This window comes from Haemorhous mexicanus, chromosome 14 (genome assembly GCF_027477595.1).
Source record: "Haemorhous mexicanus isolate bHaeMex1 chromosome 14, bHaeMex1.pri, whole genome shotgun sequence".
NCBI classification, from domain to species: domain Eukaryota; kingdom Metazoa; phylum Chordata; class Aves; order Passeriformes; family Fringillidae; genus Haemorhous; species Haemorhous mexicanus.
This window is the reverse complement of record NC_082354.1, coordinates 2,573,114-2,601,069: the sequence shown is the minus strand read 5'-3', so window position 1 is coordinate 2,601,069 and position 27,956 is coordinate 2,573,114. Positions and strand designations below refer to the sequence as shown.

General features: G+C 50.5%; 2 protein-coding genes across 3 annotated transcripts in view; both read right to left on the bottom strand.

Annotated features, from left to right (window-relative positions):
- The window catches only part of ARHGEF9 (Cdc42 guanine nucleotide exchange factor 9), a 202,913-nt gene that overhangs the window by 93,482 nt on the left and 81,475 nt on the right, over nt 1-27,956 (bottom strand). The gene's annotated exons all lie outside the window — the stretch shown is intronic.
- Nucleotides 17,958-18,590, bottom strand: LOC132333824 (uncharacterized). The gene has a single exon (XM_059859295.1). The coding sequence runs from the start codon at nt 18,242-18,244 to the stop codon at nt 18,065-18,067; it is 180 nt and encodes a 59-aa protein (XP_059715278.1). The 5' UTR covers nt 18,245-18,590; the 3' UTR covers nt 17,958-18,064.

Genomic DNA, 27,956 nt, shown 5'->3' with positions numbered 1-27,956 from the left:
GCCTGGCACTGAAATTCTTATCAGATATGGAGACTTTAGGCCGGATTTTCATCTTGATGCTGAGCTGCAAACAGCAGCTCTGGGTAAGCCGAGCTCTCCCGAGACACCCATCCAGCCCAGGGGCCATCACTGCCATCGTGCCCCCTCAGATTAGGGTGTCACCACAGGCCAGCCCTAAGCACCTGCCTCCCACCAATGTTACAGTCCCTAGACATTTTTCACTCTCTGATGTAGCCTCCTCCACCCTGTCCCAGTGTTGGTGCTCCCAGCAGGCTGCACGCAGCCGTGTGGCTCCAACTCAACATATTAATGAACTTTTGATGGAGCACTCAGCTCCTGCCAAGTCCCAGGGGATGTTTTCCAGGGAGCAAGTGAGCCCATGCTGGGGGCTGGGGGCAGCCCAGCCCTGGTGCTCAGCCCTGCCTAGAAAGCAGAGCCAGCAGCACAGTTCTGGAGTGTCACTCCTCCATCCATCCCTCACCACGGAGAAACATCCTCTGTGATCCTTGCAGAGGGGTAAAATGCTGCTGTCCTCACTTTCCAGAGCTGTCTGGAGTGCTGCAGGTTTGCTCCAACCACAGCCATGCTTGCTGCTAAATGCTGAGTGTCTCGCTCCCTCCTCCTCTCCCTCGGAATTTTTCCTCCCCTGTTCCAACCAATCGTGCAGGGGAAAATTCCAGCCTGAGCTTCATTAGGGTAAGATATAAAAATAGAAGTGCATTATCTTCTGTAGTTCTCTCAGTTGATTCAGTAGCAGCGTGAAGGTAAAATAATTAAATGTTTGTCTGGTGATAAAAACAAGCCCAACAGGAGGGACTGGGACTGGGCTGGGCTTTTCTGGAAGCTGAGCGTGGAGATCTGGGGACTCTTGTGCTCCACAGGCTTTGCCCTCCCCACTCTCCATAGCTACCAAAAGGATGATGATGCCTCCCTCCCTCCTTCCCTCCTCCTCAGCTCCAAAATAAACACAGGATGGAGGCTTCAGGAGAAGCTGGCAAATGCCTCTGCTGCAAAGCACAGCCCTCCTGCAAGAACTTTTCCTGCCATCTCCCCAAGCCCTGCCTGGCAATTCCCTCAGCACCACCAGAAGCTCTCCCAGAGCCAGGAGAGCTGCAGGAGCGGGGGATGTCTGTGTGGACCAAGGTCAGCACAGGAGATGTTCAAAAAACATTAGTGAGTTGACTTGATCCTTCATCAAAATACTTTCTGCTCTTCCTTCCTAACACTTCACTGCCCACGACGTGGCAGGCTGAGCCGATGTGACAAACTGTCGAAACACATTTTTTTGAACAGAAAAAAAAATTAAACCTAGACTTTAAAGGTAAAACTGGCCCCTTTGAGTCCCTCTATCATATGTGACATTCCTGCTGGAAAAAAAGGGCTCAGAGAGCAACTTGCTGGGAAAAGGCTCCAATCAGCTGGTAAGAGCTGCAGTCTGCAGGGAGCTCCTGGGCTTCACCTTGTCTTTTAAGCTCCCATTAGTTAATAAAAGCAAGCACAGAGGTGCAAAAACACCTGAGCATTTGTCAATCCCCAGACACAAACCTATGATAAGATGCTGTTCATTGACTGCATACAGTAACCGGAAAAAAATTCCCAAAATCATTCTGCTGGCACCAGCAAAAATACCTGCTACCAAAGGGAAAGGACCATCATTTCTCCCTCTCCAAATTGCCCCTCTGTGCTTTATTCCTGCTGCTATGTTGGTAATGACCTATTTACCACCAGGCTGTGGAGGGTGGCAAATCCCACCCACCTCCGAGTTCCCTGCTGGAGCCTGAGATTGCTATTGATGAGCTCTGTGGTTTGATGGGAAGGAAATGAGTTGAGTTTAAGGGCTGCTGGCACTCTCTCTGGAGAAATGCCAGGGAATTTTTAGACAGTCTTCAACCCAACAATGAAATGCCATGGCTGTGAGTCAGAGTGGATATGAGCGTCTCCGTGGGAATCTGGGAGCAGCCAGCTCTGTCTGGATGTGCAACATCCCTGCCCAAAGGAGCCACCTGAGAGCACAGGTGTCCAAACCCCCTGGTCTGGGGCTCTGGAGCTGCACACAGCTCAACACTCCCTGCATGCACAGAGGGTCACCTTCACTGCCCTGGGATCCCCCAGCACCTGGGCAGGTCATTTCTGATGTGTGGGGCTGCAAATCAATGCAAATCAAATTTGCAATCAATGCAAATCAGCACAAATCAATGTTGTGCTCACACTGTAAGAGCCTATACAATTTTTATATTCTTAGCTTATAAATACATCAGGTAGTAAAAACCAGCCTTTTCTAGGGGTGGATGGGGAGTAAGTGTGTGTAGAAAGCAGCTTACGAATGCCTGGCCATTTTCATTAATACAGACTCCAAAGAAATGAAACCTTTATGTTTGTCTCCACAAACTGGTTACATACTTACTTTTCTTTCAAAAGGATTCTCCTGGAAGTGGAATGGTTTAAATTATTTGTATCTTATGTCAATGCAGGACAGTGTAGGACTGTTAATTTTTAATTTTTAAAAAAATTAAAACCTGATAGCTGAAAAAAATCTTGTGATTTCCTAACACACTGGAAAGCGCCGAAGACTCAGCTAACCAAGGATCTGGTTCATGATTTTAAAGGTCTTGGGCTCATGGCCAAACTCCCAGAATGTCCCCTGTGTGCTCCATTTTTAGGTCCATCAGGATGAGCAAGATCCCTGGAGTTCCAGCTCACAGATTTAAAATGGCTGGAGCTACTGCAGGGAGAGAAAATGGGGGGAAAGTCTGTTCTGCATTTATGCACCAACACCAGGTGGGGAGAGGCTCTCATAAGGAGCACAGGATGCAACAGAATTATCTACAAATTAAGGCCTGTTTTATGTTAGAAGAAGAACCCAGTGCTCTTGGTAATAAATACAGGAGCCTTTTTAAAAATCAGACCTTGAAGCTGCTGGACACAGATATAGCTCTGTGGCCTTGTCTCTGCAGCACCTCAGCTCCCCCAGCACTGCCTGTGCCTTTATAAGCTTCCTAAGGTCATCCATAAATCCAGAGCCCTTCTGGCCACACCACAAACACCAGGAAGGCTTGGGGCAGGCTGCTGAACTGCCAAGATAAATCCTGCTCCTGCAGCCAATCCACCTCCATCCATCTTCTCAAAAGCAATAAGCAAAACACTCATTTGCAAGATCTCACTTACTTGTTTCTCCTTCTCTAGGACCAGTGCCAAACCCAAGACTTATGTGCAGCTCCTGGCACCTCTAACCACAGCCTGCACCAAACCACCACCAAAGCAAGCCCTGACCTTCCAGTCCAGCAGCTCCCAGAGCACTGCTGGGACATTGCAGCCAGGATGGATGGATGGATGGAGGGATGGATGGATGGATGGAGGGATGGAGGGATGGATGGATGGATGGATGGAGGGAGGGATGGATGGATGGATGGATGGATGGATGGATGGATGGATGGATGGATGATGGATGGATGGATGGATGGATGGATGGATGGATGGATGGAGGGATGGATGGATGGATGAATGGATGATGGATGGATGGATGGATGATGGATGGATGGAGGGATGGAGGGATGGATGGATGGATGGATGGATGGATGGAGGGATGGATGGATGGATGGATGGATGGATGATGGATGGATGGAGGGATGGATGATGGATGGATGGATGGATGGATGGAGGGATGGATGGATGGATGGATGATGAATGGATGGAGGGATGGATGGATGGATGATGGATGGATGGAGGGATGGATGATGGATGGATGGATGGATGGATGGATGGAGGGATGGATGGATGGATGGATGATGGATGGATGGAGGGATGGATGGATGATGGATGGATGGATGGAGGGATGGATGGATGGAGGGATGGATGGATGGATGGATGGAGGGATGGATGGATGGAGGGATGGATGGATGGATGGATGATGGATGGATGGATGGATGGATGGATGGATGGATGGATGGATGGAGGGATGGAGGGATGATGGATGGATGGATGGATGGATGGATGGATGGAGGGATGGATGGATGGATGAATGGATGGATGGATGATGGATGGATGGATGATGGATGGCTCCACTGCCCAGCTTTCCAGGACAGCCAAACTCGCAAATCTGTTAAAGGCTTGGATCCACTCCAGGTAATAACAATAAAACACTGCCCTTCCCCTGCTTCAGCTCACCCACGGCCCATTTCCAGAACCCTTCTACTCCTGACTCCATCTGTCCTGGGGAGATTGGCTGCCCCTCTCTGCAGTCATAAGCAGAATAAACTCTATTTTGAGCACATCCTGCTGGTGCTGCCCCTCATCAAGCTGTGCTGCCCAGAGGTGCTGCAGGAAAAGCTGTGCCTCTCGGAATTCGAGGGGCTCTGGGCTCCAAAATCAGATTTAAATCCTCTGTTCTGCTCACAGGCCAAAGGAAGACTGTCTCTTTGAGAACCTGTTCTGATATTTTCTCTAATCCCGTGAGAACTGCCCCACGTGAAGATACTTCAGTTATTTTCCAGAAATACAAATCCATGGCCTAGTGGAGTACATTTTCTGCATGTTCTAATTTGTCCTGACCTCCAGCCCCAGATTTCCCTTTATAACACACTCCTCTATTCTTAGTTTTACCTCCTGCATTGTATCCTTCCCCCTCTTCCAGCTGCACTCTCTCAATTTGGAAAAGCCTGAATGTTCCCTTTCCCTGCCTTCTTCCCACAGACTGAGGATGGCTCCTTTGCATGCAATCCCATCAGATTCATCCCAACTCATCCCAACCTGCTGCAAACTCTGTTCCCATTTCTCACTGCTGCTCCAAGCCAGTATTCTAAACACGAACACATTTAACACCCTGCAGTGATAGCCTGAGAGTGACATGGTGAGGGGGACATGCTTGGAAGCCAGGAGGGAGGTGAGGGTGAATTCCCTACCTGGACCCCACTGCTTTTGGGCCATTCTGTGAGGAATGCCAGTGTCTGGCTGTCAGGAAGCTCAGCTGCTCCCTGGATTGCTGTCTCAGAGCCTCACCTGCCAGTGAAGCTGCTGTGTGATCTCTGAGGAGCCTGGCTGCCTCCCGGGGAACTCTGTCCTTGCCTCACCGCCTTACTCCCTCTCCAGGTGGGACAAGAGGCAGGAGCAGAGCAAAGGGACACTCCAAAGGCCATGGCAGCACAGCCTCTTCCCTCCAGGAGCACAGGGATCCTCCTGCAGCCCCAGCTCTGTCCAGACCCATCTCTGGGCAGTCTCCACAAGGCCCTTGCCAAAACTGGATTCAAAGCAAGGCACCCTCAGCAGCCCCCAACGCTGAGGATGGACCAGAAACAAGGTAAAACCTCCCTCACAAATGCCACCAAATCCAAGAGAAATGTCATGCTGGCCTTTCAGGAGACTGCTGGGAATGACATGGATGACATCTGTGAAAGTCAGAACTTAATTCTGCTGAATTACCCAAAGCCTTGAGCACTGATGGACTTTCACCAGTCTCTTAAGCTGGGAAATCCCTGGGAGTGAAAGGACTCCCAGATAATGAGGCAGCTCCTATGCCAGTGCTACACGACCTCATCCCATGGATTTAAAGGAGCTGATCAGAGAGAAGAGCACAGCATGGCCCCAGCTCCAGCACTCACACAGAATTCCTGCCCAGGGAAAACTCCCTGTGAGGGGACAACAGCCTGCCCTGCCCCCTCAGCCACACCTGGGAGATTTGGGGTGATGCTAGAGAAACCCTGGGGCTTCCACATTCCAACACCCCATTGCCATCACCAAAACCACTCCAGGGCCTTCCTCAAGACACAATGAGGCAAATTCAGAGCAGAAAGCCCCGGGACAGCCCTCACTGCCCACCTCCATCTTTCCCTGGCCACTGCCAGGAAGGAGGGACTCAAATAAACTGTGGGAGGAAGCTGAAAATAACAATCCAGAAAGCTGCAAACATCTGGAAGGCCAATGCTTTGCTCTACAATTCTGCATTGATTTCTTGCCTCAAATAGATTTCTAGATGGATTGCAATTAAAATGAGTTACACAATGCTGGAAAAACATCACTCATTTCCGCTTATGATTTTATTTTTGCATCTTTGCTTTCTAGATCCTTTTGCATTTCAACAGCCACTCCTTGGATCTCAACTTTTTTTTTTCTTTCCACTCTTCTTCTGGCCAAATTGCTCTGCATCCATTTTTACATTTTATTCCAGCAAGGATGCTGCTGGTGGTGGCTCACACAGCCCTGGAACAATTCCCTGGGCAGTGGTAAAAATCCCCACTGTGAGCCCTGACTGCAGCTGCTGAGCAAACCCACAGAAACCTCTGAGCATTTATCAGAGGCAATTCTTTTGTGAGCTGCCCTGAGCCCTCAGGATCCCCTTGTCACATGCCTCCAGGACATCAATTTCCATCTACTGTCCTGATTCCTGCTCAGAAGCCACAGGGAGGGAGGAAAACGGTGAGGAAGGCTGGGCTGCAGGGAAAGAGATTTACTTTGCTGCAAACCTTGTAAAGGCAGGCCAGCTCCCCTGAAAAGGGCAGAGCTACCACTATCCCTGCTCCAGCCCCTTGCTGGGCATTCCTGCACTGGGATGGACGAGGTGCAGAGCCCCTCTCTAGTTTTCTTTAGTTTTCTCTTCTTTTCAAACAAGGTGACAGATCGTGGGATTTCCATCCAGGCAGCAGCAGCAATGTCAGACACCAAGCCCAGCTCTCCTGAGCATCAAGGCTGAGTTTCACAGAGTAGCTGGGACAGATTAACTAGAGACCAATGAGAGAGAGCAGATTTAGAGGGGATATTGAGGAGAAATCCTAAATCCTTCCCTGTGAGGATGGGGAGGCCCTGGCACAGGGGGCCCAGAGAAGCTGTGGCTGCCCCTGGATCCCTGGAACTGCTCCCTGGATGGGACTTGGAGCAATCTAGGATAGTAGGAGGTGTCCCTGCCCATGGCAGAGGTAGAATGGGATGAGCTTTAGGGTCTCTTCCAACCCAAACAATTCCATAATTCCACTATTGCATCATTAGGAGCACAGCAGTCCCTTTGCACTTTGCCAATACAACCTCAGTCTCGAGCTGCTGTGAATACAGAGAGCTGCTGGTATTCCCAAGCCTTTGATCTTCATTTGACTTTTGAGGGTTTTCAGGCACCATTTTCATTTAAAAATAGAAGAAGTACTCAAGTATTTATACAGCACAAAGGCTTTAAAGGCTTTAAAACTTCAGAAAAGATTTTTAAGATGCCGGGATGAAGAATGTCAAGTATTAATATCGCTTGAATTTCAGCCCGAGTTGGAAAAACCCTGCAAAGGTAAAACTGTCTGCAGGAGAAACAGAGAGGCAAAAAGGGCAGCAAAACCCACTGCAGTGATGGGGAGATGTTTCCAGCTGTGGGAGACCTGTTCAAAGGAGGAGCAGAAGTCTTCCCTGACCAGCTGAGAAAATCACTACAGACACATCCTACCCGTCCTGACACAACAGGAGGGAACATGCCCCAGGGAAAAGTCCTCCTTTTGGGGAGAGGATGGCCGAGCACAGAAGCTCAGAAAGGAAAGATTTCAGAATTAAGATGTGAGCTTGTGCCACTCAGTCAGAGACAGCACTTCCAGGCCATGCCAGCACCCAGAGCAAGGCTGGGCTGCCTTGGGTGCCTTTTGTGCCATTCCTTTGTGCACCATGAGCCTCTCCTGGCTCTTTTTGGTGGCTTTGGGGTGGGAATTGTGGATACCCTGCATGGTTCTGCCCCAGAGCTTAGGCCACAAGAGGCTCAACAGCTACTCCAAAGCTCCTGGTTTTACTGAGGTACTTCTACTTAATGCAGATTAATTTCTCAACAGCACAGAAATACCACAAAAGGCTTAGAGAAACAAAAAAGCCTCATTTAGATGAATTAATAACAGAGAGCAAGTGTATTATTATTGAAGGCTCTAACGAGGTGCAGAGCTCTTCTCTAGCTGCAAAAACAGAAGGCTGAGCTCTGACGCTGCATATGCAAAATATCTGAGGCCAAATGAATCTTTGGTGGAGCCCTGCTGACATCACTGTTGGGATCTCGGGTGGAATTCAAGATGTTGCTTTAAATTAAAGCAGGGAGCTCCTGGGTGGGAGCTCTGCTCTGCCAGGGGCCCCCGCAAAGCCCCAAAGGGTGAGAGGCATTTTTCATCCATCTGCTCCAATCCCACCTGCCTCCAACACAGCATTTTTCATCCTCACTTGCCAAACCCTTGAACAGGAAAGGGCAATTTCCTTCTGTACATTTTACAGAAAGAGAAACAAAGACATAGAAAGATGAAACAGCCCCTGCAGCATCACCCTGGCAGCAAGAGGTGGGGAATGGGGGGCAGATCCCCCAGGGCTCAGCCCTTGGAGGGCCCCATCATTCCCCAGTTGCTCCAAACACAGGGCAGACACAGCTTTTCAATAAATAATGGAGAGCCCTGATGGACAGTGGACAGAAAAGCCCATCCCCTCTGCTGAGCTCATTAGAATTTCTGGTTGTAATAGAGACTTTTGGTTTTAAAAATATAGAAGATTTAAATTCTCTTGTCTTCAAACACCTGAAACTCGAGAGCTAATGGAGGTGAAGACTGAGTGCTCTGGATAAACAGGTTATTCTGTCACCACCAATTGTTGTGTCTCTCTCAGTGTGCTCTGCAGCCAGTGGCTCAGACACTGTCCCAGCCAGGGCACAGAGCTGCCTGCACTCCTGCTCTCAGCCAGCATGGCAATTTTCAGCCTCCTTGGGAAGGCTTTGATATTGGAAAACCACAACCGAGCTTTCTCTTTGCTTGAAAGGCACCCACGGGCTCAGCCACTGCGAAAGCGTTTGCACTGCCCTGAGAGATCAAAGCGGCTCAAAACCTTTCGCTTTTATCGGACAAATTAAAAACAAACAAGGCCTTTCCTTCCTTTCCTTTCACTCTGCTAACGCCCATTCCCCTCCCAGGCTTTCCAGGCATCCTGCAGCAATACAGGGATTCCAAGAGCAGCCTGGAATTAGGGCTGGCATTAGAGATGGAGGAGCAGAGATGCAGCACCGTGGAGAGCTGAGAGCACCCGCCCGCCGCGCAGGGCTCCGTGCCTCCTGCTCCCATCCCTGCCCGTGCCAACGCTCCCACGTGTGCCCAGGATTCAAACCCCTGACACTCCTGCTGTCTGACTCCTTTGGGTTTTTGTTTGTGCTCCTCTGAATGTCCATAATTCCTGCTGCTCCCCCCTCCCTGCCCGGCCAGCATGGAGCAAACTGCGCATCCCTCTGATCCCTGATGCTCCAGCACAGATCCCCCCGTGCCAACGGGAGCAGACAAGTGCTCATCCAGCTGCAGGAGCCTTCAAACGGTGATGAAACCCTTCTGAATCCTGTGTGGGCAGGACATGCACGGCGAGGGAGAGGGGGAGAGCCGAGGAGCAGCAGCCCAGGGCTAAAAGTGGCTGTTGACTTCACTCTCCCATTTGGGAGTAGGTGGAGGAGGTGGGTGGCCGTGAGCAGAGGGGAGGTGGAGGGGGCAGCAGCTATTTCCAGCTGCACTCATGTGCCATTTCTCTCTGTGCTGAGATCTGAGAGAAAACAGCAGGAGGTGGGGAGTGGGGGGGAACCAAAAAGGAAAATCACAGACTCTGTGCAGGAGAACATGTTAAGGAACAAGGGAGAAGTCGTTACCAACAGCACAGCCCTGAGATTCTACCAGTACTGGGGGGTTTAAAAATATAACAAAACCCAAGGCTGCTGGGACTGCTCCCCTGCATTGCACACGAGATGATATGATGGAAATGAGGCCACTGACCCAGGGGCCCAGGCCAATGTGTGGCCCCAAAATGATGGTAAAAGCTGCTACTTGCAGAAAGCCTCCCTCCTAATACACTGCGAGGTTTTCTTGGCTCCCAGAGATTATGTAATATGTTCTTGCCTGCTGCTGCTGCTGCTGACTCATATTTTCCAAAATATATCTGGGAAGGAAAACATATGCACATGTGTTTTAATGCATAGGTTTCCCTGGCCATGTCCAGAGTGACCCACAGGGAGGTGCAGCACTGCCTGCACACATGTGTACACATGTGTGCCCTGACATGGGTGGGGAGGAGGGACAGGGACAGCCTGGCAGCTGCTGGAAAACAGAGATTAAAGCAGCACTGCTTTCTGGGGCAAAGCACACAACTCTACCACAGTGCAGGAGGGACCAGGGGACAGGGAAGCCAGGGAGGGAGATAGCAAAGGGAGAAGCACGGAGCACGCGCTGCCAACAACCTCCAGCCAGACCTGGGCTCTGGGGACCAGACAGACCCATACTGAGCTTCAAATCAGCTGGGAAAATGGGCTTTGTGACAGCTGGGGCCACGGTGACAATCTGCAAATGGCAGTGGGCTGAGAGGGACATCAGGGCTGGCCTCAGCACGTGGCTCAGCAGCACCCACCCCTGCACAGGGGTGCTGGGGGCAGCAGGGCCACTGCTCCCTGAATTCCATAAATCTACAGTCTGGCTCCTGTTCATGCCTGGGAACACACTTGCCAGGCTCTGGGTGTGCACTGAAGAAGCCAGGCTTCTCCTGGCTGAACATTTCTAATTCTAAGGCAGCCCATTAGTCTTAAGCAAATTTGTTCCCAGCCTGCAGGTTTGGGTGGTTTAGCTCCTCTGCTCCATGCCTGGGTGCTCTTCTAATTCCTCAGGAAAGACTTTTTGACAATTCTGCAAAACTCTCAGTATCCAGGAGCTTGGATCGATCTGCTGCTGGGCATTGGAACAGAAATCCATCTCCCCTGGACCAGAGGAGACTGAAAATCTATCCAGATGTCAACCCCTGATCACCAAATCACGGCAGAAGCCTCGCACTGATGACAGCCTAGGTTCATGCACTGCCTGCTCCTCGTGCCTGTGTGCTCGGGCAAAAGCAGGGGACAATTCCCCACACAGGCACAGGTGACAGTGCCCCTGTCCCTTCTCACCTTACACACACCTCTGGAGAGGGAACGGGCCCTCTCCTTCAGCCCTGCATCATCCTCATCCCCATACAAGGGCTCTGCTGATTATTTCCTGCCTTACTCAGCCAGCACCAGAGTTAAGACAATTCTATTTTAACACCTGAAACTTCATCAGAGCCAACTGCTCTTTCTTGTTTTACAGCAACTTTAAAATGTTTCATCTGCATTCAAAACTGGTTCTATAATTGCTACTTTTTAACTTAATTCTCCTAGAACTTCACAAAAGAGCGAACATCCAGCATGCCTAAAAGGCTGTGGAATAAACCTTAAAAACAAACATTAAAGATTGATCACGCTTTCTCAAGATTATACTAAAACTGACTGAAGCTCAACTAGATAAGGAAAGAGAGTTGCATTAAATTAATCAGCACCTTATCAAGCCAGGAAGAAAGACTGTAGATAACAAGCCTTCCCTAAATTTGGTATCAGAACAGAAACTTCAGTGCACAACGTACTGAAAGAACCTTGTCAGATTTACTGAACACAATACAGGGGAGTGGAGCAGCAGAAATAGCAGGGGAATGAGGTCCACAGAAATGCTTTGAAAAAACCCTGTTTTCTGGTAATGCCAGCAAGAGCTGATGCTTTTGTCAAATGGAACAATTTAATTTGACAAAACTTTTCCCCAGATATGCCCAGCAAATTAACCCACTCCTATTGGGGTAGAAGACGGATCCTTAGGGGTTTGCTGTGCACTCCTGTTTGCGTAGCTGAGGCCAGACTGCATTTGCCCGATGACAAGGGAACAGTTCCTACACAATTCTGTCCCTTCTGCTTTCCAAGCCCTCAGAGCCGGGCGGATTACTCCCCCGGCATCTCCCGGCTGAGCTGCAGCCACTCTCACAGCTCTGAGCTCCCGTGCAGGGGCTCAGAACCCCCAAAGCTGGCACCAGCAGCAGCTTAACCCTTTGGAAACTTCGGGGCAAACATCCCGAGTCCCGGGAGTGAACAAACCCAGCCAGCAGCACCCAGGGATTTTGCCGGATGCCTGGCGAGGCTGCGGGCTCTCTGCGGCACAGGGCAGGGCATCCCTGAAAACCAGACACTGTCCTCAGCATTCCAGGCGGGACAGGAGGGGAGCAGGGCTGGGGACAGAGGCCCTGGCAGGGAACAGGACAGCCAGGCTCGCTGCTTCCCCAAGCAGAAGCAGCGGGAAGGACATTCCAGCCTCAGCCCCTCGGCAAAGCGCAGAGCCCCGGGCGCGCCGGGCAGCGACAGCCTCGCTCCGGAAGGACAGGGGACACCGGAGCACACACGGCTCATGTCACCACTGTGACCAGCCTAGAAAGTCACTTGGGGCTCTATCCAGGGACAAAGAGGGAAAACAAAGAGCCGAGCTGCTTTAACTGCGGTGAGCCTGCTCTGCCTCCCTGGAAGCCAGGGTGCGCTGCCGGCTGTCCCCAGGAGCCACAAGGGTCAGTGCCTGCCCTGCCCATCCCGGACAGGTCCTGGAGGAGGGCAAGGGGCTGGAGAACAGCTCATCCCTGGAGAACAGGGGTACATCCATCCCTGGGAACAGCTCATCCCTGGAGAACAGGGGTACATCCATCCCTGGGAACAGCTCATCCCTGGAGCCTGAGCCCAGCCCGGCGAGCAGGGCGGGCTCAGCGCGGCCCCAGCTCCGCCGAGGCGCAGATGCAGCCGAAAATAGCCCCACGCCGGCTGCCAGCAGCCCATACGTTGTGTTATATATGTCTCGGCTGATGCAAAGGAAGGGGCAGGCGCTGAGCCACATGGCCCTTCACATGGGCACGGCCACACTCGGCTGCTCCCGGCTCCAAAATCCCCCAAACGCAGCCTCAGCCCACAACGCCCGGCACCAGCCTGGCCCCCGACGCTGCCCCCTGCTCCAGATCCCAGCCCCACTAACCCCCATCCCAAAATGTGCCACTCTGCAACCACCCTGTGCCTCAGTTTCCCCAGCTCTGTGACAGCACAAGGGGTAGCTGTCCAAAGCAGCACACTCCTATAAAATTATATCCCTGTGGATAAACGAGAGTCAGTTGAGATCCAGACCTAATTCTTTAAATCCTTGCATGCACGCACTCCCTTCATCTCCCAAAATTCTCTTTAATTCAGGTGGTAAAGCTTTCAGGCTGCCCAACACAATCCCCACCAGCACAGCTCTGGGGGCTTCCTGCCCACCATCAAGGTGGTGTTTCTGAAAATGCCAGAGTAATTCCCAGGAAAGCCAGGAATAAGGAGCAGATGCCACATGGCCCTTTGCTGGTTAGAGCCACCCCAGCCGTCTGTCGTGCTTGCAGATTAAGACTCATTTCCACTCAGGAAAGAAATTCAACTACAACTAATAAAATAAAGACAATAAATCACAGCTCCTCCAGCAGCTCTTCCTCCAGGAGCATCTATTTTTAGTGGGAAGCATCAATCACCACAGCTCCTGCTGTCTACAGCAGCTCCAACAGGCAGAACCCAGGTAGGCAGAGCTGGGCCAACATGGGCACATACACGTTCCCCACCTGCACAGCTAGCAAGGGGACACACAGGACAACATCAGCATGGTTACACCTCAGTGCTGTGTGATATTCCTCTATCCCAGATGGAAAAGAGAAGCCACAAGCCAACATAAGAACAAAGGAAAGTGCTCAAGGCCGTACAGTAAATCAGTGGCAAAACCAGGAGCCGGCAGAATTATCCTCTGCCAGCCCTGGAACCCCTGCACAAGCACCCTCCTCAAACAGGACAATTCTTACACAATTTTTAACATTTGGGAGTTTTCCTCAAGCTTCCCAACTTCTCCTCATTGGAGCCTCCGCAGCTCTGAGACAAATCCTTGACTTTTACCAAAATATCCCTCCCGAGGTTTCACTGGGAGAGACACACCAAGCACACTGTCACACCCAGCTGAGAAAATGCACACAGGAAATGGAACACACAGGAGGCTCCCCGGGAGGGATCACCATTCCATCACGGAGCACACGGACACGCACGCAGGCAGGCACGGCACACCGTCTGAGCACACAAACCAAGCACCACAACAAAATGAAATGACAACACAGACAGGGGTTCTAGTCACAAATTGAAACTAAAGCAACTAAAAAAAACAAAAACAAAACCAACAAAACAACTAAAAAAAAAACCCAACCAAAAAACTTACATGGATTTTTGGCAATTTTCCTTCAGACATTATACACAGCAGCTGGGCTGTGTACTGAATACCTGATCCAAAAAGAAATATAACCACATTATGCAAACAGATGGGGGCAGGAGTCAGGTGAACATGCAGCTCCTAATAACAGTCATCTACGGGCTGAGAAAGCACCTCTGCATTCCCACAGAAGGGCTGACATCGGGGCAGATCTTCACTCCCTACCCAGCAAACGCCAGGGCTGTGCTGCTGCCATCCCGGGGGAAAAGCCAAATGGCAGGACAGGGCAGAGCCACCGCGTCACAGACCTCGGAGCTGTCCCATCCCCTCCAACTTGTCATGTGAGGTTTTAAACAGAGGTGGGAAATAGCCAGGGTGGGGGAAGAAGCCTTTAGAAACCCGAAAGGAAAGCACTTTATCTGCCTTAAAGACAGAGCATTAGAAGTGCCGTGCAGGCAGGACAAGCCGGGATCATCCCGACACTTAAGCTCCCAGGGAAGCACCCGGAGAGGGGCACATCCCCCTTCCCCTGCCGAGGAGGGTGCCTGAATCTTTAAGACGGTGGATTGCTGCTCGGGAGGAATGGACTTTTTATGGACTGTGGGAAACGGGGTTGCTATGATACAGGCAGAGGCATTTTCATGAATCCTGTGGCAAATAACATTGAATCCTGCTTAAGCAGACAACAGCAAGGCAGGTCTCCCATCACCCAGCCTCAGCAAACACAGCAGAAGCGCTGGAAGAGATTATACGCATCACAAAAACGCTATTTGCAGACAAATCTGTATTTTTTTCCTCTGGGGCCATATTTTTCAGAGGGTCAGCACTTTGATTCCTTTAAAGGAATGATCCCTCTGCCTCATCCCTGGGTCTGAGCATCCCCAAAAAGGTGAAGAAACCCAGGGGAGTCACGAGGCTGAAGCACCCCCAGGGACCCGAGTGTGACCCCGATGGTCCCATGGAGCTCCGGGACATGGAAAGCTTCAATCCCAGGGAATTTCACAGCAGGCAAATGCCACCCAGAGCACTGCAGGCACAGTCCCTTGGGGGCACAGGGATACAGTGGGGACTGGCAGCAATGTCACCCCAAAAAGCTCCCGGTGCGCACCATGGGCTGAGCCGCTGTGCCCAGCTCGGCAGAACAGAGGGACTCCTGCACGCCTGGAAATACCAAACTGCAGCTGCCAAAATACAAAACTGAGGCTGGGGCAGGGCTGGAGAGGTGGTCACTGAGGCCTGGGGTGGGAGACAAAGACCAAGCTAAACAAGCAGCAAGCCCAGCCCTCGCTCACTCTTTCACCTCTCACTTCCTCTCTTTCCCCCCAAAATTCCATCAGGAAGCCCGAGATAACAAGAACGGTGCTGCTACAATAACAAAGTTGCCTGCTGCCAACTTTCCTATTGCTCTGCATTAACTTTCCTTCTTTAACTCCACCAGCCTTCAGGAGGATAAAAGGCAAAAAGTTGTAATAAAATCACAGGAATTCTCCCAAGCAAGCACGTTCTGTGGCGGGAAGAACTCAGCTCCCGGCGCTCCCTCCCAGCAGCTGAGCATGCACAACCCCTCATCCTCCCCATGCAGCCCCAGCACAGCCCCCAAGGGCTGGAACCACAGGGGCACTGCAGAAGGAGCCGTGGGGCATGGCAGGAACATCCAGCACCCAACACACACAACCCCCAAATATCTCCCCAGGAGTTCGAGCTCTGGATCAAGGAATGCACCAAGAAACTGTGGCAGGCACCGGGCATTCCTTGTAGAAATCATATTGAAAGGTAAACCTTAGTGCCAGAGAGCCCTGAGAAAATAAACATTCAGGCACAGCCACGGCCCATTTTAACTCGCTGGTCAGTTTTGGGGTTGGGTTTTTGCTCATTTTTCCAGCCTTTCTCCTCCAAATCCCTTTGTTGCTCACGGCCATTCCCCTGAAAGGATGATTTTGGCTGCTGTTTGATCAATTCCCTCTCCATGGTGATCTCAGCTCATTTATTACCTTTCCAGGAGATTCTGCAACCTATAAAACTAATGACACAGAATGGCCAACAGGCAAATAGAGCAAATTTGAGCTGTTTAACAACCAAACCCATTGTCAGCATCAATTTTATTCACTGGGGTTTTTTTAGGGAAGAAGATTGACTCAGTCTCCTGTGAAGTGAAGCAGGTACCTCCTGCAGATAGCTACAAGTGAAGAGGGCAAACGGAGCCAGCAGGCACCAGAGCATCTTCCTGGGCTTGGATCCCTGGCTCCTGCCTTTCCTCCCCACTAAAACAGGCTCCTGCCCCACAACACTTCTGGGGATGATTGTTCCCACCCTGGGACTCAGGGAAAATTTTTTCTCTTTTATTTAGAGCTAAAAGCACTTTGAAAGTGCCAAATTTGCAGGGTTTAACTCCATTTCCAATCATGCCACCATGCAAAAGCCATCGGCTCCCGAGCCCTGCTCGGCATTCAACTCCCAGCACACAAATCCCCACTGGGAAACAACTCCATGTCTCCATCTGTAACCTCCAGCTTTGTCTTTATCCATCAGTTACATGTCGTTTTTTTTTCCAGAGGACATCAAATAAATAATAGACAGCCGGAATAAGCATGAACTAATTAAATTATCAAGGCAATAAAATTCCAATGACCATCAGCAAAGATAAAAAACATTTTCAAACTGATATTTCTGTTTGTTTTAAGCAATTCTGATTTTTCTGGAGGGTGAAATAATACATTAAAAAAATCCTGAAGACCTCTAACAGAAGCACAGAACAGAGACATATTTTCCAGAGGAAAAGGCATTACTCTTTCCAGACATTCCCTTCGTATTCTCTCCAAACTTCTCGTGCTGCCACTGGAGCCCCCAGCCAGCCCTGCTCCCAAGCTGTAAACATTGCAATTTTGGGCTAGAAACACCTCTAACTGCTGGACACCTTTCCAGCAAGCCCATAATACACAACTTAGCACTTCATTTTCCAGAAAATCAATGTAAATAAAGTCACGCAAAGCAACCCATCTCAAAAGCTCATTATCCTTGAGGTGGGCAAAGATTTTTCTTAGATACATTCCCCAAAATTTTATAAATACACACACACATGAAAAAAATAAAAGCAAGCCAAAATCAGATCTGTAGAAAATCAAAGCAAAACCCAACCCCTCCGTATCTGTTGCTTTAGCAAAGAAAAACAAAGCTTGTATTTCCCTTTGATCTTTCCTTCCCAATTTGCAGAGACAGAAACCACGTACAACCAGAATAAAAACCCAGCAGGTTATGTTTTGGTGCCTCTCACATCTCTAAAGAAAGGAGCTGGGTTACATCAGTGTGGACATATAGAATTTGGAGGCTTTGGGGCTGAATCTTCAGAAATCAAATCAGATCATCAAGGCAACACAGATAAATACAGTAAGTAGAATTTTTCTCTTTTTTTTTTTTCTGTGGCTGAATGTTATTTTAGCAAAGATTTAATCCTTTAATAGGATTTCTCAAACACCACCCTCCCCCCTAAAAAATGCCCACAGCTCGATTCCGTTGCACACAGCAGCACCTCTCACCTGGCACCTACACGGTTACTCTCACAGACATTGCACATTAACTGCTTGCTAGAAATCGCACACAAAACGACTTATTATTAACTTGAGCCTCTATTTGAAAGGAAAGCAAAACAACACAGCCAGTGCTCACCCCAGACAGATCATTTCCACTCTGCTGCTGCCTAAAGAAGCCCAGCTCTGTCTCGTAGCACAGAACCACGGAGCACTGGATCGCTATTATTATTTATCACATTTAAAACCCCAGCAAAAGCAGCTACACTTACAGGCATACTTAAAAGACAAGACATGACAAAAGATTTAGGGAGAGATAATAATACCAACGTCATACATATCACAGCGAGGCCATGTTGAAGCTCAACGCGTTTCCCCCCTCAGTAAGAAATCTCTCTCTCTCTTTCTCTCTCTCTCTCGCCTTTCTCTCTCTCTCTCTCCCGCTCGTGCTCTCTTGTTGAATTGCTAGTGGTAGTAGTAGCCCCCAACAGCTCAGGAGAAAAAATCCATTTAACGAGTGCCCAGGAAGAACATGAGTATGACATTCACAAGCAATAGCACCACAATCACTGCAAAAACGACCACCGTTTGAACATCCAAGGTCATGGTGCAATGCAGAACACTGTAGTGTTCGAGGTGTGGGGCTGGCAGATTTGGAGAAGTCAACCTCTGCTCTGTAAGACTGTCCATACATCCACCATGCTAGAATAGAGGAGAAAACTGTTCCTGGTTTTGGGTTGGTTCGTAATGCTTTGTGCTCTGCCTTTAGTTTCTCCCCTATCTGCTGTCTCTAGCTCATTCTGAGCCCGCTAAGTGAAGCATCATCACAACCAGTGAGCACTCGGGATGCAAAATCCTTCCTTTAGGAAAAGAGCGAGCGCTGTCTGCAAGCTTCTCTCTGTCTCGTCCCCCCTCTCTCTCCGGGTCTCTCTCTCGCTGGCTGGCTCGCTTTTTAATTCGTCAAGCCAGTGCAGATACGGAGCCCGTGTGAGTGTGACAGCTCTGCAAGCTGCTGCGGCTGCATCCCTCGGAGCGAGGCGGACCCTGGCGCATACTAATCAGCTCCAGTGACCAGGCAGCGACAGCATCCTGGCTGTCACTCAAACGCAGAAGGAAGCGCTGGCTCCATAAATACGCGAGGCTTCCGCCCGCCGTGACAGCGAGCGCCACGCAGCCGCGGCTCTGCCCCGCGCTCCCGACGTGGCGCGGATGCTCCGGCCCGGCGGCTCCGAGGCGGCTCCGAGGCGGCTCCGAGGCGGCTCCCAGCGCTCCGAGCCGCGCACACGGCGCTCCGCACCGCCCCGGGATGCGGCTGCCCTGGAAGCACCCAGCTTCCCTGGAAAACACAGCCCCGAGAGCCGCTGCTGCTGGGAGCCCGGTCGGAGCGGGGAGGGGAGCAGGAGCAAAGCGGCCAAAATAACAAAAAGGCAACTCATGGTAACCTGGGAATTTGCTGTGAGCCTGAAATGTGGGAGCTGGGCAGGGGGAATCACGGTTTTGCTCTGTGCAATCGTTCTCCCATCACGAATCCTGTAACCTCTCCCCTCAGCACTGCCCTGGCTGTCTCCAGCTAAGAGTTAAACTGAATTCTGACTCTACAGACAGAGATCTATAAAGGAGGGGGGAGGACAGATGGAGGGCCTTTATTCCCTCTGCAGCAGCCAGAAATGCTCGTTCCTACATTAAAATCACACTCACACACACTCAGAGTTTATGGTCCAGGTGCCAGGTGCTATATCCCAAACCTCAATCTCAGTTCCCAGAACCAGCAGGTACCTCAGAGAGGCATCACAATGCACACAGACCAGATACACTCAGCTGGAAAAAGCAAATGATTTTCCAGACAAAGACAAATATAGAAATGCTGCCAATGCATATGCATAATGCACTAAAATGTGCATCCGGGGGCTGAGCACGGCACCTTCCAGGAAAGCTGCGCCTCCAAACGCTCCCACACAGACACGAGGCCAACAGGCACCACACAGCACCTGGTCTGTTCTCCTGCAGCAAACGGGGAGAGCTGGGCAGCCCTTTCATGTCTAAACCTGGCCAGCTTCATGCTTTAACCTCAGCCCCACCACCAAGGGGCAGCCTGTCCTGCAGTGCCCTCCTGGGGAAGGGGAAGGGGCAGGGGGTGATGCTCCTGCCCCAGCTCACTACTCACACCAACACCAAACACAGCTGTTCAAGCAAGGCTTGGTTTTATTTCCTTTCTTTGCCAAGAGGGCTCCTTCAAAACCAGGAGGGTCCTGTATCCACCCCAAACACCATCAAAGGAGAGACCATGGCAGGACTGAGTCTTCACAGGACATCGATGGCCTCCACTCAGACCCTCTGGTTTGTGCCAGAGCAGCACTCAGCCAGCACCATCCTGCTCATTTCTGACCAGCTCTGGAGCACGTGCAGGCTGTGATGCATTCGCAGATGCAGAGGCTGGGCTGTGTTGAGCAGCATTAGAAACAAGGACAGTTTGGGTTCCTTAGGTGGTGTATTTTGGGTGATAAGTGCCAGCCAGAGGCTCCCTCCAGCATCTGAGGCCCCTACTCCATCCAGGCAGGGTGTTTCTCATTCAGGAGGGCCGTTAAAAGCCCTTTTTCACCTGTAAAATCACAGGAAGCTGCTTTAAATTTGCCCCAGGCTGCCCCATTAGCACACATGCCAGGCTGGATCCAGGTCATGGATCTGCCTCATCCCCAGCTTCCAAACCTGCATTTTCTATCAAGGATCCATTTTTAGGATAGCCAGTCTGTCTGATGTAATTTTAGACTAATCAGAATAGCAAACACAGAATGATTTGGGTTGGAAGGGACCTTGGAGATCGCTTAGTTCCAACACGTAATAGATGTGGAATATTTATTATTATTGCTACCATCCTTTTCCAAAACAACGCAGGCAATTTTCCAAACCATAAACCTGAACTTACAAAAACAGCCAGGAAATTCCAGTTTCAATCTCAGAAGCAGCAACGACTTCCCCAAAACATACAACCAGCCTGAATTCAGAGGGATTTTACGGCCAGTTTATCTTTTCCTCTAAACTGCAGTGAGCACAGAGGGAGCCTGGGTGTGGAGCCCAGAGGAAATGTTAGAAGCAGCCCGGTGGAGATGTTCTGCTGGTGCACACCCCCCGGGGCCTGGGGACCCTCAGCAGGCACAGCCCATCCCTGGCTCTGTCTCCTGGAAGTGCCAGCGAGGTTTCAAGGCAGAAGCCGTGAGGCTCTGCAGGGAGCCAGGGGAGCCGAAGCAGGGCAGGGGGGGAGCAGCAGAGGCTGGGAAACCTCCAGAACGAAGGTGCACACCTCACACATGCTCACTAAGCACTTCCGGAGCCCAACGGGAGGGTTTCACTGCCAGCACCGAGCCTGGCAGTTCTGGGCTGGCATTATGCGAGAGCTGAGCCACTCAGAGCGCGGGGGAGGGCACGGATTGCAAACAGAGCCACAGTGCCACGGAGCCAGCCCCGCCTGAGCTGCTGGCCCCAAACCCCCCCACGGGAGCCTCGGGAGGCTGTGGGGACCCCACTGCTGTGCTGCCTGCCCTGGGGAGCCCGGGGGATGCTGCACCCGGGGGATGCTGCACCCGGGGGATGCTGCACCCGGGAGGCTCAGCAGCAGCATCCCCTTCACCAGCTCCAACACCCCCTCAAAGACCAGGCAGGAAAGCTCCGGGTGCCTCCCCTCACCCAGGGACAGGTTTGGGGCTCCAGAGGAGGCTCTGTGTGTGTGACAGCAGCACAAACAGATTTACTGCAGAGAAGCTTCTATTTAAATTATATTCGCAGTATTCCCAACAGTACTTGCTGCTTTATATAATTTCCCATGCCTTCTGCGTGCACTAAATGTTAATTTTACTACGAAAATGGATGGTACCTTCTCTTAGAAGCCTTCCTGATAAAGCACACCTACACAGCAGGGGTTTATATAAAACCACGGTGAAGTTGAACTTCATGGAATTCTTTCTGGGAAGTTTGGTCTAAGGCTCTGTACAGAGCGAAACGAGGAAGGGGGAGATTTGTATCAGTTACATAAAACACACATCCCTCAGTGCACAGAACACGCCACAGGAGCTTTGGGGAGCCCAGTTTGTGATGCAGGACCAGCCAGGGCTTGTGCCGGGCCAGAAAGGAGGGTGGGATTTCAGCACCCCTGCGGAGGGACAGCAGCCGGGGAAGGAGCCGGGGCTCGGCTCACATCGCACCCACCCCGCTCCGCACCCGTCTGATGGACACGGGTACAGGACAGGCAACTCTGGGCACCCGGGGAACAAACTGAGGGGCCCTACACTGACATTAATTACAAGACGAGAATTCTGGAGGAAACGGATGAAGCCAAATCCTCCCGTGCGGAACGCGCCGGGCTCAGCCTTGTGACCACGTCTCCCTCCAATGGATGTCTCCAGTAATTAGCACATCCCACTCCTTGCGGCTCGGCAAACACAGCAGCCGGGATTTGGGGCTGCAGTGTGACAGCCCCTGCACTCCCCGTGCAAGGACAGCTCCCAGGTCCCCACATCAGGTGCCAGGACAGTGCAGGGACACGGTGTCAGCTCCAATTCCCTGTCCTGTCATCGATCCCTGTGCAGAGTAACAGCCTCCACCCTGGGACAGGCAGAGTGGAGTAACTTGTTTTAGATGCTTAACCTTGGAAGAGGAAACTCAGACTAAAGATTGTGTCATAATTACAAAGGAAGATCATGTTTTCATTATGTTGTGTTTCCTACTGTTAAAACCAACTGAAGGCTGACATGAAGAAATGTAAAACCACACACACAAAATAAATCAGATAGACTCCTCAGAGGCAGTCTGGGGAGTTAGATGCTCCTGTGGCAAGGACTTGTACCCTGCTGGGCATCCTTTAGACTGGTCAGGGCTCTAGTCCATCATGAACAACTCCAGAGGACTGTGAGGAGCAGAGTCCTGACACAACACACCAGCTCCACCTTCTATTAACTGGGAAAAAGAGCCACAAAACTCTTAACCTTAATTAACCAGAGAATTGTGGCCATGCCACTGGAGGAAGTGGTGTGGCTAGCCCTGGGATGGGACAGGAGGAGCCCAAATCTGCTGCCCTTTGGCCAAAGGAGCTAGGTCTCAGTGAAATGGGGGAAATTTCACACAAAGCAGTGTGGCTCATGATTCTGAGCAGGAATAAAACTGGTCTGGTTGGATGAAATCCATGGCCAAGGGGAAACCACTGCTGGTGGCTGTCAGCCCCAAACTGCGTCAGCTCCTTTGCACTCCCACCTGGAGCACGAACCCCACTCCAGAGCTTTGTGGTACCATGAGGGAAGTTTAAACTTTCCAGCTGAATTAATCCTGCCCCCAAGAAGGAACAGGCAGTCATGGAATCCAGGGATGTGGGAGCACCTGATCCTCCATTCTCAGGGATGGTACCCAGGAATGGTACCCAGGGATGGTACCCAGGGATGTGGGAGCACCTGCTCCTCCATTCCCAGAGATGTGGGAGCACCTGCTCCTCCATTCCCAGGGATGTGGGAGCACCTGCTCCTCCATTCCCAGAGATGTGGAGCACCTGATCCTCCATTCCCAGTGTCCCACACTGGGTGCTCACAAACGCTGCTGTGACACTGGACACTGTGGGGGGGGACTCACAGACTCCAGCAGAGATTATAAGAAAACCATTAAATTTTTTTTTTTCTAAATCTAGGCAGGAATTAAACTCGGGGTTTCAGAGATTAAAGGCTAGTGAGATTATGATTTGCTGTTTCCAAAAAGGAGTATTTCCTTAAGCTGGGAGTTGCCTCTTTTTCCTTTCTCTTCACAGAATGCCTGGCAGAGCCCTCTTTTCCATCCTGGGCCAGATGGGAGGCACCAGCCTGCGAGCTGCAGAGCTGCTGCAAAGGGCAGATTTTTTCCTCAGGAATCTCAAAAATCTTTTATGTTTATGGAATGGTTTAATGGGAACCTTTAAAAATCCCCAAACACCTAAAATTCCTTACCCAGACTGCAAGATGGAGGAATACTTGTAGACACTTGGACTTGGGCCTGATTTTGGCTGTGAAAAATCAACTTTCCAGTCACCCACAGCTCCTTGCCTGTCCACTCCATCCCTCAAATGGAAAGCTTCCTCACTGTCCACATGAACTTGGGACTTTTTTCCAGTAATTTCCTCTTCCTAAAGGACTGCGTAAGTTGAGAGTCAGCAAAGCAGTGAAGTGGGAGAGAAGGCAGATATGGGACAGAGCAGGGAAGGACTACATGAAGCAAGATGCCCTTGTGGCCAGGCTGGGAGTGCTGGAAAGAGAAGCAATTAAGTTCCTAAGCTCACTTCTGCAATGTTTAGGGCACACAGGGCACTGCTGGAGGTTGAATTCAGCTGCACCTGCATGGCCACCTGGCCAAGAGCTGCACAAAGCTCCGAGGCCATGGGGAAGGACCTGAGCATCTCCAGGTCACTTCTCCAAGCATTCCATGGAAAAACCCCACAAGAATTCCACCCAAAGATGGGCAGCAGCTGAGCCACAGCAGCGATGTCCCCACGGAACCAGTGCCACAGCTCCTGGGACACTACACAGACCAAGCTGAAATGGCACAGAGAGCCTGTCTGGGGGGCTGAGTCCACTGTGCTCCTCTGGATTGCACTGAGAACAACAAATCTTCTATTTTTAAGTTGACTTGAACTTAAAGCATTAAGACAGACTAAAATCTCCTGCCCCTGGCAATGGTGTTCCGAGTGCTTTCTGCTCTCTTTGCATCTGCAGCACACTCCAGCCTGCACTCCAGAAGCATCTTCAGATTCCCAGTAGTAAAAAAGGAAATAAAACCCCCTCAAATCTTGCAGAAATCAGATGTGGTAACACCAATTACCCTGGTCACAGAAAAAGACTTCAGGGGCCGAGCAAGTTCTGTTTAAAAGGACCCATCCAATTCAGATGCTGAACCTTATGTAAGATCTCCTTGTCTGAAAAAACCTCAGCCCCTGGCCTAAAGGAACTCAGAGACCTTCACTCCTTAATTTCATTTCTCAGCTTTTGGGCTCACTGTTGAGCCTGGAAAAAGGTAAAGAAAGCAAAGCCCAAACTGCAGAAAAATGCAAGCCAGGTCCCTTGCTTGGGGGAAGACAAGTGCTCCCTCCAGGCACTGTGACATTAAATTGCAGGATCTTCACATCAGCACATCTGGGCAAAGTACTGTGTGAAAAAAAATTATTACATGCTAGAAACTAAATTCTGAATTCTGAATTCAGGGTCAGTGTCACCCAGAGAAATTCAGCTGCACAGACACAGGGAAACTCTATGGCATGAAAATCAAAGGGTGCATTTCAGCACCTGCAAGGGAATGAGGAGGAAAAGCAATCGGCCAGAGCTCTCTGCAGCCTCCTCACCCCCTCCTGTGACACTTGGCTCTGGCTTCCCTGGGCTTCTCCTTGTCAAGACACTGAGAAAAGGAAAAAACACCTCATTAAGAAGCTGACCCACGGGTCTCATGTTCTTCACACAAATTAACCCAGAGAATTGGATGTGTTTCATATAAATCGTTTTCTCCCCCTCTCTCTGCCTCCCAAAAAAAGGAGAGGGAACAGCCTATTGAATCTGGCACTCTTTTAATGAAGAAAACAGTGCAAGCCAACCTAATGAAGTAGGAATTCCAGATGGATGGCAGTAGGTGTATGAATAGAACATAGTGCACTCATTTTTATCAGCAATATCAGCATTAAAAAAGAACTTTAGAGCCTCTCTCCACTTTTTTTCCCTTTCTCCAATCAAGGCAGGGGATGCCAGTAGGCTCCATTCCCTCTCCCAGCTCAGTGGGACTCCTTGCAGTGACAGTGAGCACAGGCTGCTGCCTTCCAGGAACGGCCAGCACTGCCCTCCTGCAGCTCGTGACAATGTGTGACAGCCAAGGGGACCCTGGCTGTGCCAGAGGGATCCTGGCTGTGAGGGATCCCAGGGACAATCCCCCCTGTGTGGGACACAGCTGCACACACAGGCACAGGAAGGCACCTGGTGCTGTGCTGGCACAAGCAGCACTTTGGCAGGTCTGTGCTGGGGATCAGCAGCACCAAAGGGAAAATCCAGTGGGATGGAGCTGAGGTTTGCTGTCCTGCCTGGAACATGGCCCTGCAGGAGTGGGGAGAGCTCCGGGTGCTGCCTGAAACAACCTGGCAGAGAAGGTGTGGTGCAATTCACTGCGTGCCCAGCGTTATCCTGGGTCTGAATCCAAGGAATTCTGCAGCAGGGCAGAACGGGGAGGAAGGGGCTGGGATCCCCTCTGAACACACTTCTGTACAAGAGCACAGCTCCTTGGCTTCAGCAGGAATCACCAGAGCTCCAGGCAAGGAATTCTGTACTTCTCATCCAGACTGAGCTGGAGATGCCACAGCCTGAGCCTGCACTCCTGCCTTTCCCAGACACAGCCCTCAGCCAGTCCCTACCAACACCTCTCCTCTCCCTGCCCATATTACATAATAAGCATCTTTGTATTTTTTTTTCATAAGTTGTCTTTTCATAACAATAGAAACTATTGGAGCCCGAGATAACTTGATGAATTTTTCCTATTATCTAAGAGCTTAGTCACTCAGGGAATTAGTCATGTTCAAAATAACAGCCAGGCTCAAAGAGATTCAGAGCAACCACTCCAGAGCAGAAGCAGCTAATGTCATAAATACATTAAGATGTCAGCTTGAAGCATTTCAGAGATTTTTCAAGAAGTGTTCAAAAAAGAAAAACCCTTTGATGAGATACAAGGAAATCAGGTTCTCAGCAGTTAAAAACCATTGTGGTTTGCAAAGGCTGCGGTGCTCAAACACAAACCCTGAGCAGGAGGGACAGATGGACACAGTGACCACATGGGGTGTGTGGCTTCCCAGCAAGCACAGCCTGCTCAGAGCTCCACAAAATCCTGCTTCCTATGCCACAGCCTCCCAGGGCTTTCCAGACATCCCTGATGTATGTCAAGAGACAGAGGAGTTACTGGTGTGTCCCTTATCCAGCAGGTGGGAACTCCATGGAAATGGAGCCAGGCCTCCTCCCAGCCCCTCCTGGGACTGACACAAGGACAATCATCAGCACGGAGCATGGATTTATCAAACATTTTTATTTACCACAGCATCAGCTCCTTCTTATCCTGGACATCTGGCATAGCAGCACCAGCAGGAGGCTATAACTGAAAGGTTAAAGCAGCCCCAAAGTGGGAGAGAAATGGAAAAGTGAACAGCAACTATGTAAGAAAAATCCCACAAAGAAATGCATTTGGTGGGATGGACTTGGGGCTCTGGGGGCTCCATGGCCCTGCAGCACCCACGGAATTCTCCACTGCATGCAGAGCTCAGGCAAGCCAAGCACCAACCTGCAGTGACAGGAGACCTGGACGAACAGGAACAAACTTCCAAATGTCCCACTCTGCTGGAAAAGCCCTCCCTGCTGAGGCCACAGGGCATGGAGAGCAGGCAGCATCCTTTGCAGGACACCCACAGCACTCAGGAGCTTGCCTGGGACTGCTCCAGCAGCAGCCAGCACTCCCTGCTCCCTTTGATCTCTGCAGGAATACGGCTCAGGGCCTCTTCAGTCCCATTTTTCCCTAGAGCCTGGATACCACAAGCTCCTCTTTCCATCCTGCCCTGGCCTGGCTGCTCTCCACCAGCTGCTTTTGCTTACCCAAACTTTCAAAAACGAAAGTCAAACCCAAACTGCTTTTTTCTACTTCTCTTTTCCAGACTTCACATTGAGATTTTTAGGATTATGGAGTGCAAAGAGTACTTTGTGGTTCCAATTCCCTGTGATTTTTGGACTGACAAGTGGAAAAGAATCAGTGAGGAAAAATGCTGCTGACCTGCCCCACTCAGGGGCATCTCCACCACTTGCAGCTTCTGGCCCTTTGATTCACTGAATTCCTCCTCACCATATTTAAGGTTGTTATGATTTACAAGAGTTTTACTTTTTGCTTACAAGAGAAATGGAAAATATCAACAGCAGCTTGATTTTAAGTATTTCAACAACAGGCAGTGTAAAAATATCACTATTTATGGCTGTGAAAGAAAAAAGCTGCAACTGCACCTATTGAAGGTGATGGCTGCACTCCCCTGGACTGTCACAGGCACAGCATTAAACCCAAAAGGAGACCCTTTGTGAGGAAATACCATGGAAGATTCACACTTGTGTTACTTGCAATACAGTCAAAGACTGGGGAAAAAACTGTGCCCTTGTCAGATAAAAAACTATTCCAGAAGAGGCTGTATTTTGTCCTGATTTAATCCAACTCATCTGATTACCATGCTGGATCAATACTCTCTGAAGAATGCCAGACCAAATAATCATTGCACTCACACACTGCTCAGATGTGCAGATTGATTCTCATCACTACCAATGACAATTAGTTGAATTTTTCTAGGTTAGGAACAGATACTAGAGAGTTTAGCAACGTGGTACCAGTGAAGCATGGAAAA